This window comes from Fragaria vesca, linkage group LG6 (assembly GCF_000184155.1).
Source record: "Fragaria vesca subsp. vesca linkage group LG6, FraVesHawaii_1.0, whole genome shotgun sequence".
NCBI classification, from domain to species: domain Eukaryota; kingdom Viridiplantae; phylum Streptophyta; class Magnoliopsida; order Rosales; family Rosaceae; genus Fragaria; species Fragaria vesca.
Window position 1 is genome coordinate 1,978,411 of NC_020496.1, and position 15,057 is coordinate 1,993,467.

Here is a 15,057-nt window from a genome sequence, read left to right on the forward strand (position 1 = left end):
CATTTCCTACTCGAACAAGTAAAAAATAAGAACCAATTGTCATAAAACAATTATGTTTCGATTCGAAGCGAAAGAGAAGAAATAGTCCGAGAAATTAGGAAAGAAGAAAAAGGGGTGGGGGTTGAAGAAGAGACGAACAGACCTTGGAGGGATCGACTTTCTGGAAGTTCTTGACAACGGTGATAATGCGATCGGTGACCTCGGATTTGTCAAGGAAAGTCCCCCTCACATCTTCCGAGTAGAAGCGGGCGCGTACGGCGTTGAACAGAGTGGTCGCGACGCTAGGGTTCGGCTGCACGCCCTGAACCACCGGCACTCTGAGGTACTTTAGCATTACGCTTCTCGCCGCCGCCATTGAAGACAGGAGCTCTCTTTCTTTCTTTCTTTCTTCTCTCGAGTCTCTCCGGAAAATGCTTCGGCTGTGTGAGGTTTGAGGGCGAAAGAGTACTGTAGTAGAGTAGAATATGATGGGCCTTTGTTTGGGCCTGAAAAGAACAAATGTGTATTGGGCCTTTCAGAATACAAGACCAAGTAATAAAGAGGCAGGCAGTCTGTGAGCTGAGACTAGAGACTAGAGAGACTGAGAGAGCATGGGGATGGTGGTGCTGCTATTCCTGGTTTCTCTGCTTCTTCTTCTCTTGTTTGCATTCATCAAATTTGTCACAGCTGATGGTAAACTCTCCCTCTCTCTCTCTCTCTCTGAGCTCAGGCTTCAACTAACTCTGTCTGTGTGTGTTTTAATTCAGGGGATTTCACTTTGATGTCCAAACGTCATGTTAATCGTGAAGAAATCGAAGACAAAGTAAGCTCCTTTCCTTTCCATACCTATACCTTTTTTTTTTCTCAGCGACTTGTTTTTAATGGTGGATCTTGCTTGCTTGCTTCAGGTTGTTTGGATAACTGGTGCTAGCCGTGGAATTGGTATTTCTTTCTTCTCTTGTTTGCTTCAGTTTCTTGCCTTGTTATTTTCGCCCCTGTTTTCTGCAATCCCATTGTTATTATCGCCGCTCTCTTTCACTATTCACATTACCACTATGATTACAAAATGCACATGAATTTTTCAATATTTAGTAATGGAACTGTATATTCCGCTGGATAATAGCGTTTTGAATAATAGCTAGCTTTGTCTCCGATATGATATATATCTGTTGAAGCATTGAATCTGTTTCTATCCTTCTTTGGCATACATAAACTAAATATTTTTATGTTGCCTCTTCAATTATACTGCTGTCTAGGGGAAGTTCTTGCTAAGCAACTTGCGAATCTGGGAGCCAAGCTCATTATTTCCGCTCGTAATGAAGCCGAATTGGAGCGAGTCAAGAAACAACTTACTGGTTTGTTCTTTTAACTGTATGCTGGACTAACAGCATTGAGGTCTTCAATCTTGGTTAAGCCTCTCATCTCTTCATTTTGTTGGCATATGCCCAGGTAAACATGCACCTGATGGTGTGAAAGTTTTGCCATTGGATTTGGCTTCTGGTGAAGACTGTCTCAAGGATGCTGTGGAGGAAGCAGAGTCATTCTTTCCGAATGCTGGTGTCGATTACATGATCCACAATGCTGCTTTTGAGCGTCCTGTAAGTGTGTATACTGTTTATTCACAGCGATAAATTGAAATACAGTCCTTTTAAGATAACACCATTTCTACTAATACATCCACCTGTTTTGGTTTTTGGCAGAAAACTACAGCCTTGGATGTTACTGAGGAGAGTCTGAAGGTACTATTTCTAGGAAATTGCTGTCTTATCACTAAGGCAATCACTGCTCCTATGGGTCAATGTCAACGAGACTGATTGTGATGACTCTTTCTCTTGAGTAGGTAACTTTCAATGTCAATGTTCTTGGGACAATATCGCTTACCCGACTACTTGCACCTTATATGCTGAGGCGAGGGAAAGGCCGTTTTGTTGTGGTATGTGGAAAATTGTTTTGTTATTGGGTGATGCTTATGTCTAACTTCTCTGCCAGACCCATTCACAGTGCAAAAGAAATATGTTGGCCAAGTTTCCAGTGACTATTTGTGCAACAACTTTTTAGTACTGCTTGTGATGCAGCACAATGATTCTTTTTGTTCAATGTAAATCTACTGTTCAATCCAAAAGATTTTCTGAAATGTCCATGCCGGAAAGCTTACTACCCAAAATATGATTTATATGTATCTCCTGTACATAAAGAATTAGGCATATCCCTCATTCTGTCTTAATTGTTTATGTTTGTTTGCTTGTTTTTTGCTTTTTTTTCCTTCTCATTACTCTTTTAATTATATGCAGATGAGCAGTGCTGCAGGGAAAACACCTGCACCAGGTCAGGCCGTATACTCTGCCTCTAAACATGCCTTAAATGGGTACTTTCACACCTTGCGTTCTGAGGTAAGAATTATAATTTATTTCCATACTCAAGTAAAAAAGGAATATGTATAAGTTTGTTGTCGCAATCTGCTGTTTTCCATTACTCACTAATCAAATTTTTCATGATATGAGAATTGATTATAAAAATTTAAGATCCTAAGAGTAATTGCATGTTAGTGAAGTAGGTAAAATATCAAGATAAGATAATTGTTATTACAACTATAATTTCTGCTTCCCTAACGTTGTTAGTTTATCTTATGTAATGCAGCTCTATCAGAAAGGAATTGGGGTGACCATTGTCTGTCCTGGTCCTATACAAACATCAAATGGTACAGGAGCAGCAAGCTCAGAAAATAAAGCTTCTTCTGAGGTTAGTTCCTTACAGTGATGTTGTGTGCATGTATTTACAAATCAAACTTGTTCCGTGCAATTATGCACATAAATTTCTTCTTTTTTATAACTTTAGGTGGTATCTGTACTGTGTAGTTTAGTCTGGCCGTGCTTGTTATCTCTAGGGCGTTCCATTTCTAAATTCTTTATTGTTTTTGTTCAGGATAGTTGAGCAGTCAAAAGAGCTTTAATCTCTTTGAAACATATTTTGTTTGTTTTATGTTCATTTCTTGTCATCCTTTTGTTTTGACAGAAGCGTGTTTCATCAGAAAGGTGTGCAGAGTTGACAATAATTGCTGCCACCCATGGTCTAAAGGAAGTTTGGATATCATACCAGGTATTATTATTGGTATATTGTCTAGCCACTGAAGAAACAATTGGTGATGAAAAGTATTACATCCTAGGATATCTTACTGTTCTGCATATCCATTTCTCATTATGACTGTGACATAGTATCTTTGAACAAAAAGAATTTGCGATACCATATGTTGAAATCAGCAGTTAGCCTTGTCAAACATGTCATGCGGTAAACATAATGTGCCATAATATGTAATAAAATGACAATGATCAATTATCAAGTTACTTTTCAAATTAGCTGTCATAGTGGATTCTACTCAATGATCGTCCGTAAGGTGGTTCAATCCAATGAATATTGATGTGCCAGGAGTTGCAACTTGCTACCATCTTTGACGTCTCATTAAAGAAAGTGACATAGTTTTAGATATATTAGGGGCAGGAGGATCAGAAAACTTCTGCCTTTAGATCAGTTATGTTTTAATTGTGTTAAAAGATACTTTCAACTGTGGATTTATCTGGGGTCGGTAATTTGCCCTTTGATTTACCGACTAGTAATTTCTAGGGAAAAGATGCTAGTAATGCATCTTGTCCTGCATTACAATTTACTGTCACATCTTCTCCTAATCATGCTTGTATCTTCTGTTTTCTATGGTAGCCTGTACTGGCTGTAATGTACTTGGTGCAGTACATGCCAACCATTGGTTATTGGCTTATGGACAAGGTATTTTCTCGACCCAATATTAAAGTTGTCCGCTTCCCAAGTTTTTGAATACTTTAGAGTTTGTTAGCTGCTTTCCTTGATTAATATACTTCTCTCATTCACTTCTTCCAAACTGCCAAAACTGATCTGGAGTTGTTGGTTACTAGATTGGTGGAAATCGAGTTGAGGCTGCTGCAAGGAAGGGAAACACTTACTCATTAAGCTTACTATTCGGGAGAAAGAAGGCATCATGAATTAGTAAAATGCAGCTCCATCGGATAGTAAGATCAGTGGTTGGGTGCCACCTATTCTTAGATACTAAACAACCAAGGTTCCACAAATAACCCTGGGTGTAATATTGACTCGAATATAAAATATAAATGTAGTTTGATGTTGTAGTATGGCATTCATTAGTGTATGCTTTTCAATTTGGTGTTTCTGTTAGATGTGATGAGTGAAATTATCTTATGAGAAAGTGAACAGTTCAGGTTGCACTCTTCTGGTCACTAAACTTAGCACCAAAAACTTTTGGCCAAGGAGAGCTTTCATGTCCCAATTTGCAAAAACATGTGATGAGGCTGTGGTCTGTATTCTAGATTTCTACCTACCGCATAACCCGTGTTATAGTGTAAACTGCAAATATAAAAGAAAATCAAGTACGCCGAACACAATGCATAATGGAGCCAATAAATGTGAAACCATTGATTGATTAGGACAGCGCAGTACTACATTTACTCTATACAGTACCGCTGCATTTACATGACACCCATCAGCAGATAACACATAATATGGCATTGCCAAAGAGAGTTACAATTCCGCCAGAGCAGCATACTGATATAAATCACCATGTACACGACCATGTCTTGCATGAGTTGCATCCTTTCACGCTTCATAGTTCATTACTCTCTTTCAAGGACCTCAAGACTTCTTTGCATGCTAATTTTTTGGCCGTCTTTTTATCGGAAGCTGTTGATGAATGTCTATATGTAACCCCATTAGCTTCAACCTCTATCGTAACGGTAGCTGCATCATTTTGGAAAGATTTCAATGGTTTCTTCATATCATAGTGCATTTTCGAACAATACTCATTCAGCTCTCTTGCAGGATGGAGCGTCATTGTTTCTGGAGTAATCAAGGGCTCTAAGAGAGGACGTATACTCTCAAAGACAATATCCTTATTGTATCCTGAATCAACATAAATTGCCCCTCCTAGAGACTCGACAATATCTCCCAGTACCTGTTACAAATGAAGAAAAAGTTCTGAGAACCCCTTCACCAGTGAGATTAATTGTTGGACATTCTTCAATTTGGATCAATGTGATAACTATTTTAAGACCATTAGCTATTTAATTATGGTACAGAGAAACATATATGAAAAAATGATAACCAGTAATGACTAACCTTGGGGAATGATGTCTCAGATTCCCATCCAAAAGTAGATTCTGTAGATAATGTCTGAAAATTAGAAATTGTCTGAACTATATCCTTGTGGAGCTTCTGTGAAGCATGGAGAATGTGCTTGTGCAATCCAGCCTTCACAGCAGATCGGGCATAACAGTCATTGTTCACCGAAGCAGACCTCATGTCAGTTAAAACTCCTGGGGACATCCCAGGATATTTGTCGTACAAATAAACAGTGATCAAGTAATCTAACACTGCATCACCAAGAAATTCTAACCGCTGCACAACAAATAATATAGTGATGAATAGATGGTACAGCTTGAATAAACTTCAACTGAATACAGTGGTTATTGAATTTCCACGCAGCTGAAAGAGAAAGGGAAGGAGGTAAAGCGGAAGAGGGAGTGTAAGTAACTACAAACAAGATTGAACAACCGCCTTTTAACTGCTTGCATACAAATAATGGGATTGACCTATTAATTACACACGGCTGATGTGCATGGAATAAGTTTAAATCAGTCGATGTACCTGATAACATCCTGGGATCTCAGGAAGCATGTAAGAACCATGAGTTAGTGCTTCCACTAGAAGAGAAGGATCATGAAATGAGTAGTTCAGTAGGCCTTCTAGATGTTTCACATTGACAAGCTTTTCTGGCTGCACGGGAAAGTTCCTCTCGTATGGTATATATGTAAAATCTACCTTTATACCAACCCAATTCATGAAGTAAACAGCAGCCGTTTCACCACCAGTGCTAAGAAATGCACCAATTAGCGCCTCAACCACATCAGCAATACTCTTGCTTTTAATCTTCCTTGTCCCCCTAATGTAGATATTTCTTTCACTGGAAAGAAACTCCTCTTTTAATAGACAAGGATCAGAAAAATCTCCAGGTATGATCCATTTTTTCGGATCAAAAGGCTCGTTCCGAATAAAGCCCTACACAATTTGAAACAATGGCGAGTTATGATCCAGAAAAAGACTTGTTTGCTGGATTCATATCATAGAATATCCCGATCACACAGTACAGATTAAGAATTGTTACCGGAAGTTTGTAGTTGCATCCGACCCGGCAAAGGGCAGCATTAGAAACTATTCTGTCTTTCTTCACACTTAGAAGACCTTCATGATTATTTTGATAGGTTCTAAAAAGCTGCTGGCTAGCAGCATATTTAAGAAATGAATCTCCAAGAGCCTCTAGGGATTCCAAATGAAATTTATCTTGGCATTTTTTTGTTGTAACAGCTTCCAAAACCTAAACGAAAATCAGATGGCACAGATGAAGTTATTTCCAGGCAAAGTCACAAGCTTAAGAAATCAACAAAAGAAAAAAAAGAAAAATCAGACTTGAATCCTCCAATCTGATAGAACACCAAGACTACAAAAAATTTACTGGTACAGAGAATAGATAAACATCTCAATAAGATAGCTACTATTAGAAGATGTACTCAAACCTTGGTCCAACATAATCATCCAGTAAGATTAATCACTTTATCCGTACCAGTAGATTGTACTTCTAACCTCGACTAACCAATCAATTTCATCAATTTAAAAAAAAAAATGGAAACTATCAACAGAAACTATATACACGAATGTGATATAAAAGTTCATAATTTTTTTGGGTCTAGGAAGATTGAAATGGTCTCATACCTAGTCCTATTGAAAAATTTAGTATAGTACCTTGATGGTTGGAATAATGACATTTTGCGTGCACTGATCCATAAGCATATTTTTCAAGTTGACAGAAATAAGTACAGCCTCAAGGTGATACATGATAGATGGAACAAATGAAAATGTGTATAAACAGCTGATTGATATGGGTGACATGATTATATTACAAAGCTCAGGAGGCAACTCGACAGATGTATTGCTTGATTCTGCACACAAAAAAAAAAAAAAAAAGAAAGAAGAAGAAGAAGAAGAAAGAAACAAAGTTAACCGCATTATCATAGAACGATTGAGAGTATTAGCAGCGAAAAACTGGACCTTTGAACACACTACATTCCCAAAGGTAAGTTGTCTATCATAGCCAAAAGATACATAGTTACATTAATTACAGCTGGAGGGATATCAACAATTCTCCTTCCAACCCTAAGGTTTTAGACCTTAGACAATGAATAAAAAATAAATGCTGCCAGAGGATAACAAGCATATGCATTCCCTTTTCCTATAATCATAGACTCAAGGCTGACTGTCTCTTCAAACCACATCAAGATAGATACCTATGATATGTATGTGTGTGTGTGTATAGAGTCCGGATCTAGAGAGGACCTCCTTAAACTCTTAAAGTAAGGATGTTTTTAGTTCTAGCATGTATTTTGACAATCAAAGCCACCCATTCCCTAGTTACTTACCCACATATGAATCCTACAAAAAAATAGCCAAAATGAAATACGTTTAACCATTTGATTAGGACAATATTCGTTTTAATTTTATCTAACGGCCTACAATTGTTTACATCAATTTGAATGACCAAATGTGGAATTAGTTGAAATTTTGTAGACATGTTTCTTGCATATGAATCTAGAGGATCAACGGTTGAGATCGTTAAAAGAAGTCATCTACTAATGTAAAATAGTAAAAATCCTCAAATTCTTAAAGTAAGGAGGTCCTCTTTAGATAAGCTGCATTTAGATTGTGAAAAAGTTCTTCCTCCAAAAAGCAAGAATACAAAGTAGTGCAGAAGCAGGCAGACTATTTTGAAGAAATTTAACATTCTCAAGTAAAGATGTAAGAAATTGGACCTTTTTCTGTATGTTGCCCGCCCCTCTGAACATGCTTTTTCATGTGGAAAATGCGTCTTCCTTTCAGCAACAACTGTTTGTCAAAACGCAAGTGGATACCATGCCTGCAAGAAGAGAATACTAAGTTACTGATAAATGCTGCTAAAGATAGTATCAAATGCAATCAAAGCTCTATGCTCACTTATTCTTCATTTTCTTTTATATTTGGACAAATTTCATTAATCACATAAAATAATGAGGTATGTATACAAAAAAATAACATACCGTGCTTCATAGTAATTCTTGTAAGTAAGAACTCTGCCATCACTGAGTTGCAGAAGTGAGTTTCCATTCAAGTTATCCAACAGACCGGTGATGCAATACAAGCTACCATTATGAGGGGTGCACACCACGGAGTTCCGAATCATGCATGTGCAAACAGCGCCATTTTTGGTATGTAAAACACGGGGTAGGGAACAATCTATGTGTTCCTTACTATTTTCTTCACAAGAATATAACACAGATGTGACGCATTTCCAATCAATCATGGAAGGTCTCTTATGGATGATGATCCCTGGGAGCATCAAATAATCAAACCCAAGATTTTCTCCCGAACAAAGGCCATCCAAAGCTTCTTTCAACTTATCCAAGTTGTGATCCATTAGAATTCGGAATATTGTAATCTGGAATCTTCTACAGAGGAGTACCTAAATAATCAGAACACAAACACATCAATGCATCATATAATACCACAAACCTAATGAAGAAAAGAAACATTTACCTGCTCTGAATCAAGATGCATCTCTCCAGCATATTTAAAGTTCACTGATAAAGAACCCCTGCCAAATTCCAACTCAAAATGCAAATTTGAAATATCTCTATCAAGCTGACTCCTCACGCCAAGCACAAAATCATTAACCGGAATCTCATATCCAAATTTCTGATCCAGCTCAATTAAGTAGCAATGATACAAAATGCTAGTACCAGCTGACGAAGGTTTGACCAATTCAATTGGGACATAACTGGATTGCTCCTCATCATAAGGCGCATGCTCTGCACATAACATAAGTTTAGGTGAGTGCTCATTTTCTTTTTGGAGAGGGGAATCATACAAGTGTTCTTTTTTATTTATTTTTTGGTCTGAATGGGTAATTCTTACATTTACCATATCACTGTCGAGCGGATTTATTATTACCGATTAACAAAGATAGAATGTCAAAGCATGGGGAGACAAAGTGTTTGAGAAGTTACCAGACTCTTGTGGGGCTTCTTCCATAACAATATCTGGAACAAGGTTATCCGTTAAAGCACCAATATTGTGAAGTTGCTTGCAAGCTTCAAAGCATGCAATCTTCTTCAGAATTTTACCACTACCTTCTACCCTGACATAAGGTATTGGACAGCTCTTGGGAAGATATAGAGTGTGGGTCTCTTCATCCCACCTTGGAGCAGGTTTAAAATATCTAACAGAAGAATGTAAACAAAATTAAATAAAACAGAAGTTGTATGCAAATCTAATGAACAAAAAGATTTGTAGCTCTGAAATAGTGTTGCATGGGACTAACCCATCAGAAGGGAGCCTAGAGCAATAGAAGTACATCAAACCAATAGAAGACTCCAGGGTCAAGCTTGCTCCAGTGCTTTCAACCCTGTAGAAGTCATCATCCTGTAAATCGATTTCCAGCAATCTACAGGGAAGAGAAGAATGTCGTAGGGCCTCCTTTCTCATTATGTCTCCACTGGCAAGATAATTCTGTAATCGAGAATATGTTTTATCATCCCCACTGTTAAAAACAATGAAGTAGATGAAGTCAACATACTGACTTTTTAAAATCTGCCTAAGTTACTTGCACCAATACAAATACAATATGAAATTATGAACTACCCAAAGAAAAAATTACTGGCAAGTTTGACAACAAGAATGACGCCGAGAGAAAGGTAGGAAAGACAGTCGTTGATTAAGTGACAAGAGAAGATTAACTACAAGCAGTTTTCTCGTTTCAGCTTACTACAAAGGTTTTTTCAAAGCCATGACACATACTAACTCTATTTGAAAAGAAGATCAAACGAGCTCTTACCTTTCCACCATCAATACATAATCAGAATTCTGCATTCTAGCACGGCCTCTAGACTGTATGAAACTACACACAGTAGAAGAAGGGTCAAATCTGATAACCAAATTGCAGCTTTGAACGTCTAAACCCTCTTCAAGAATCGATGTAGCAACAATGATGTTCACCTGAAACATATATCATTGTCAAATCACTCACGGAAATTGGAAATACAGTTAAAGAAAGGGTCCTGAAAGGAAAAGTCTAAGCATACCATGCCGTTACGAAATTCTTCAACAATCTCGTTGTGTTTTTTCCTCGTTTGGGATTGCATCCCGCTGTTATTTCCAGCAATGTACTTTGACTTCCAATCATTGTGTTTAGAAAGAATCTCATTCAATAAATATTCTAGGACAACTGCTGTGATGACCCGTTCAACAAAAACTATACATCTCAAATTCTTTAAGGTCCTGTGTGAAATTATATAAGAAATCAGTAGTGAGCAGAAAATATAACATAACAAGTTATAAAGAAGAAACAAAATGCGAATCAATGAAATTGCGTGCCGACCACCATCCTTCAAAAATTCAAATTTGAACAGACTCCACTCTATAAATTATTCATAACCATATGTATGGTAACTGAGGAGAAGCCAACCTGTATTCAAGAAGCAACTGAATGAGACAAACGACTTTGGAAGTAAGAAACCCCTTGTTCACATTGCCTATCAGATCATCAGCAATGGTCCACTCTGGATCTACGTGAAAGATGAAAAAGACAAGGAACGTAAAAATCAATGACATGTGTAAGTTCATATCAGTACACAGAAATCCAAACCCACAGTAAGCATACCAGATGGAAGAAGACATGCAAATGATTTGTAGGCTTCTAGACTGAAAGTTCTAACAATTCTCTCACCCATCACATCTAGCTTCTCCCAAGTAAAGAAGTCAATATCGTTTGAAAAGAAGTCAATATTGTTTGAAAAGAACCACGCAGCCTGTTTCTCATGAAAATGCAAAGATGTCAACTAAGCCAACCACATAAAACAACTAGAACATAGCCTAAAACCAATATACCTTTGAAGCAAGCCAAACACCAAGTTCTTCCAAACAAAATGTTAAAGCTGAAAAAAATTTCATCAGCCTTTTCCTTATGGATTGTGAAGATTCACTGAGGTCCAAACTTTTTGCCGACAATTCATGCTGAAAACAAGTAAAACAATTGTTAATACACCCTTGAAGAAACATTACAAAATAGAAATGAGAGTATAGAATTTAGATAATTAAATTCCCCTCAATTAAAATTACTGACAATCTACCACCTCCAAGGAATGAAAATGAAAATAAGCATCAATGTCAATTCAAGTTTTGAATGAAAGAGGTTTATACTAAATTACTCCATTGAAATATTGAACAAATTCTACATCCATTATGACAAAAGTAAATCAGTAATCATGAGAGATCAAATACCATTACATATAATACACACCTTTTCTTTCAAACCTATCAACTGATTTGTTAAGCATGTATACAATGCAGAGGGAATCTCCCCACGTCTGTACGTTCTAAACTTGGGCGTTGAAGTTGGTATAAACTCAGAAAGCACAGATTCATCAACACATGTGTACACCTTTGAATTCATCAGTGTCTCAAGTTCCTCGATTGTTTTCCAATAGTTTAACTCTGGATTTCCACCTATACCAAAAGAACAAACAATCTTTAAATAGAAAATAAATGCATCTAGTAATAAATATGATATAAAAACAATATATAGGCAAATACCTTTTGATTTGATGGGGGAAGCAGTCATTCCAAATATTTTTGGAAGTTCAGATTGGCCAGACTGTAACTGACGATGAAAGAAGTCCTGCACATCACCCATATTTTTTATGTACTAAAAATGGAAGAACTGAGTATGCAAAACCTATCCGGTGATGAATAAGGATCATACCCAGGGAACAGTAACTTCCAGTCACTCAATTTTATAGTACAGCTATAATGATGTTAATGTCACATGACGCATAAGCAAATTTTCTCACTAATTAAGCAATCGCATAGCTGTATAAAAGGTTTAAAAAACTCATCATGTTCATAATGGAGATGCTTTAACCTTTTCGTTACTATTTTTGATAATTTCACCAAACAAAGAATAGACAGCACACCTTCATTATACAAGCATATGGGTGTTTACCCCTGGCATGATGGCATTCATCCAGGATTAAAACCTTTATCATGCTTAGCTTAAAGAAGCTATGGCACAGATTATTCAGCAATATTGCTGGAGTCATCACAAGCACCTGTAATCAAAAAATATGAAAGTTAAGGACCAGAGAGTCTGCCGTATGTTTACATTTGTAAAAATCAGTCTTGAGCATTGTCATTAAGAAATAGACAGCAGTGGCTACAACTGAAACTTAACTCTAGAATGATTTTAAACATCTCTTAGGAATTTTGTTAACCATTGTGCTTCACAATGACTGGCAGATTGTGTTTCAAAGCTTTAAACACTTGAAGAGACCTATGGAGTTTTTTTTCCACTCTCATGGTCCATCTAGAAATCGAATATCTTTTATTAAAAAAAAAAACATATAACAAATAGCTTTTGATCCCCAACAATATTTAAAAGGAAGAACAAATAAAAATGTGAAACAAATTGAAGTAGCCAAAATGTGGATTATAAAATTTAAAACACAAGAAGAAAGTGTAAGAAGGAAGCAGCTCTGAGATATCTGAGATAAAACAATCATTTCATCATAAGAAATCCCACCTCAAATTCTTCTATTTTTTGCTTCCACATTTTAGCATCCCAACCGTCTACTCCCATAGCTCCCCAATACATACCAACCTTTAGGTCGGTGTGCATTTTAATTGCGTCAGCTTGCTGATAATATAAATAATAAGAGAATGCACGAGTAAGAGAAATCGAGAGTGTACAGTCCAGGCATAACCATAAAGATAAGCAAGGAGGAAATGTGTGGGTGATAATGTGGATGCCGAGTGTAGAGAGAGGGGTTTGCAATTGGCATAGATAGCATGCATATACCTGTTGAACCAAGACGACTTGGGGAACTAAGAAGACAGCAACGAAGGGAGATGGTTTGCGGAGCAAATAGGAATAGCGCCGAAGAAGCATGATGGCAATCAATGTTTTTCCGGAGCCAGTCTCCAAGAACACTATGGTGTTCCGCTTGATTGCTGCTTCTAAAGCTTCTAGCTGGTAACTGTATAATAATAGAGATTTCAATTCTCCATTCGAATCGTTTATATTTCATCTCAATGATCAAACCAAACAATCAAGAGCAATAGTGTGGGAAAACAAAGAGAAGCGGAGAGAAGAGAAGGGAAGCAACCTTCTGGCGAATGGGAGAGGTTCGGCAGATTGTTGGGTTTGGTCCTCAACCATCACCCGAGATGGTTCCATTGCGATCTCCTGATACAACAACAACAACAAGAATGAAATTTCAATCCTATCTGAGAAACTCACTCTCGCTCTCCAAACTGCGAAAGAGAAACGGCAAACCAACCGATAAGAGTAAGAGGCCGAGTGATGAAGCGATGAGAGAGAGCAACAATGCAACTGTGTAGAGTTGTGACAATGATTACTGATATTTTTAACCACGAACACAGATAGAGAGTTTAATGATTTGAATGCATTAAGCAATCAAGGAAGGATTATAAAGAGAGAGGAAAACTTCCGGATGAAGCGGTTTCACTTCCCTTGCTCTGGAAGTTCAAAGTTTGAGGTTGACGAGGAGAAGAGACAGACATATAAAGTGGCATTCGAAACCACTCTGACAAGAGAAAGTGACAGATTATGTTTTGAGTGTGCAAGTTGTGATTCCCCTACCTCACTAGCGATTCCTTCCTCCAAAAATAAAAATACGTCAACAGTGAATGACACTGTGGACCAAATACATGTGAATTTCTACTTTTGTCCCGGGGTGACTCCAGCAAACACGACGTCAGGCTTCTTCGTTTTTGTTTATTTTTTCTTTTTCTGTCAATATATCGTTGGGATAAAAATGTATTTAATTTTAACATTTTATAATGTAAGCTTTCAAACTTTTCTTTTATCTCTAGTCTTCTACTTTTATTGTTAGACGGATTGATATAATAAATATTTATATTATAAGTTAGGAATTAGTGATATTACTTTATTCGTCTTGATTGAGCCGTTTGACTAAGTTTACTCAAATAACTGTTTAATGTTGAATCATGTGCATGTCTCTATGTAATGCACAAACTTCACATATATACTTAGTGGCTAGGTAACGCATAAGCTTCTCATGTTGTTTGAACTTTTCACTTTGAAACGTCTCTTTCATCTTTGATAATCTACTTTTTTAAGCATATTGATATAATATTTATATATTACAGGAAAATGAGTTACTGATGCTACTTTATTCGCCGAAGGCCGCTTGGCTACGTTTACTCAAATAACGGTTTAATGTTGAGTTGTGTGTGTCTCTAGGCAAAGCACAAACTTCACATATTCCGTTGAAACTTCCTCTTCAGTTTTTGGTTTTATACTCAAAATATTAACATAATCTTTCATTATAGAAAATGAGTTACTTCGTATTAGTTTTTCGCTTGAGCTTGTTGACTATGTTTTCTAGTTGTTCACACAAATTTCATTATGTAATAGTTTATCATACATTAATGAGTTTCAGCTTGATAAATAGATAAATAAATAGTGCGGCTGCTGTCACCCTACCATTTCCGTAGTTCACCTTACTAATATTTGAGTTGTTAAAAGACTATTGTCTTGGACCATAGTACCACCACATTTCCGGGGTAATTTCATTGGTCCATATACCTTATATTCTTTCCCTCGTTGTTTGGGTTAACTTCAACTTTCTCCTTTCTTTTACGTTGTGTTTGGATAAAGTAATTTCAATTTCCATAGAAATTTCAAAATCATGGAAATTACAATTTCATGAATATAAATTTCATTAATTAAGAATTCTGTTGTTTGGATTTCATGACGTAGAGTTTTAAAATGACAAGAATTTTTGTATTTAGACTAATCTCAGTCAAGAAATTGACAAATGACACATTTTGTGAGGAATTCAAATCGGGAATTTAAGTTTCCAAATTCACAACGTCTAGGTCAGGTGGTTACCAAATTCAATCCGGCTGGCTGGG

The 15,057-nt window shown here is 36.9% G+C and overlaps 2 protein-coding genes across 2 annotated transcripts; one reads left to right on the forward strand and one right to left on the reverse strand.

The window, feature by feature from the left end:
- Positions 1 to 50: 50 nt before the first annotated feature.
- On the reverse strand, positions 51 to 13,333 carry LOC101310243 (endoribonuclease Dicer homolog 2-like). Its single transcript, XM_004304775.1, has 22 exons — positions 13,263 to 13,333; positions 12,956 to 13,133; positions 12,680 to 12,793; positions 12,075 to 12,209; positions 11,695 to 11,779; positions 11,402 to 11,607; positions 10,990 to 11,115; positions 10,763 to 10,940; positions 10,568 to 10,667; positions 10,185 to 10,380; positions 9,938 to 10,098; positions 9,425 to 9,643; positions 9,111 to 9,322; positions 8,641 to 8,912; positions 8,145 to 8,566; positions 7,881 to 7,984; positions 6,817 to 7,013; positions 6,182 to 6,391; positions 5,665 to 6,075; positions 5,137 to 5,415; positions 4,639 to 4,972; positions 51 to 142 (listed from the first exon to the last, which is right to left on the reverse strand). The coding sequence occupies exons 1-22, from the start codon at positions 13,331 to 13,333 to the stop codon at positions 51 to 53; spliced, it is 4,302 nt and encodes a 1,433-aa protein (XP_004304823.1).
- Positions 567 to 4,269, forward strand: LOC101298034 (dehydrogenase/reductase SDR family member 7-like). Its single transcript, XM_004302143.1, has 12 exons — positions 567 to 672; positions 747 to 802; positions 888 to 921; positions 1,236 to 1,334; positions 1,429 to 1,577; positions 1,680 to 1,718; positions 1,820 to 1,912; positions 2,271 to 2,369; positions 2,617 to 2,718; positions 2,992 to 3,075; positions 3,691 to 3,756; positions 3,903 to 4,269. The coding sequence occupies exons 1-12, from the start codon at positions 591 to 593 to the stop codon at positions 3,987 to 3,989; spliced, it is 990 nt and encodes a 329-aa protein (XP_004302191.1). The 5' UTR covers positions 567 to 590; the 3' UTR covers positions 3,990 to 4,269.
- Positions 13,334 to 15,057: the final 1,724 nt, after the last annotated feature.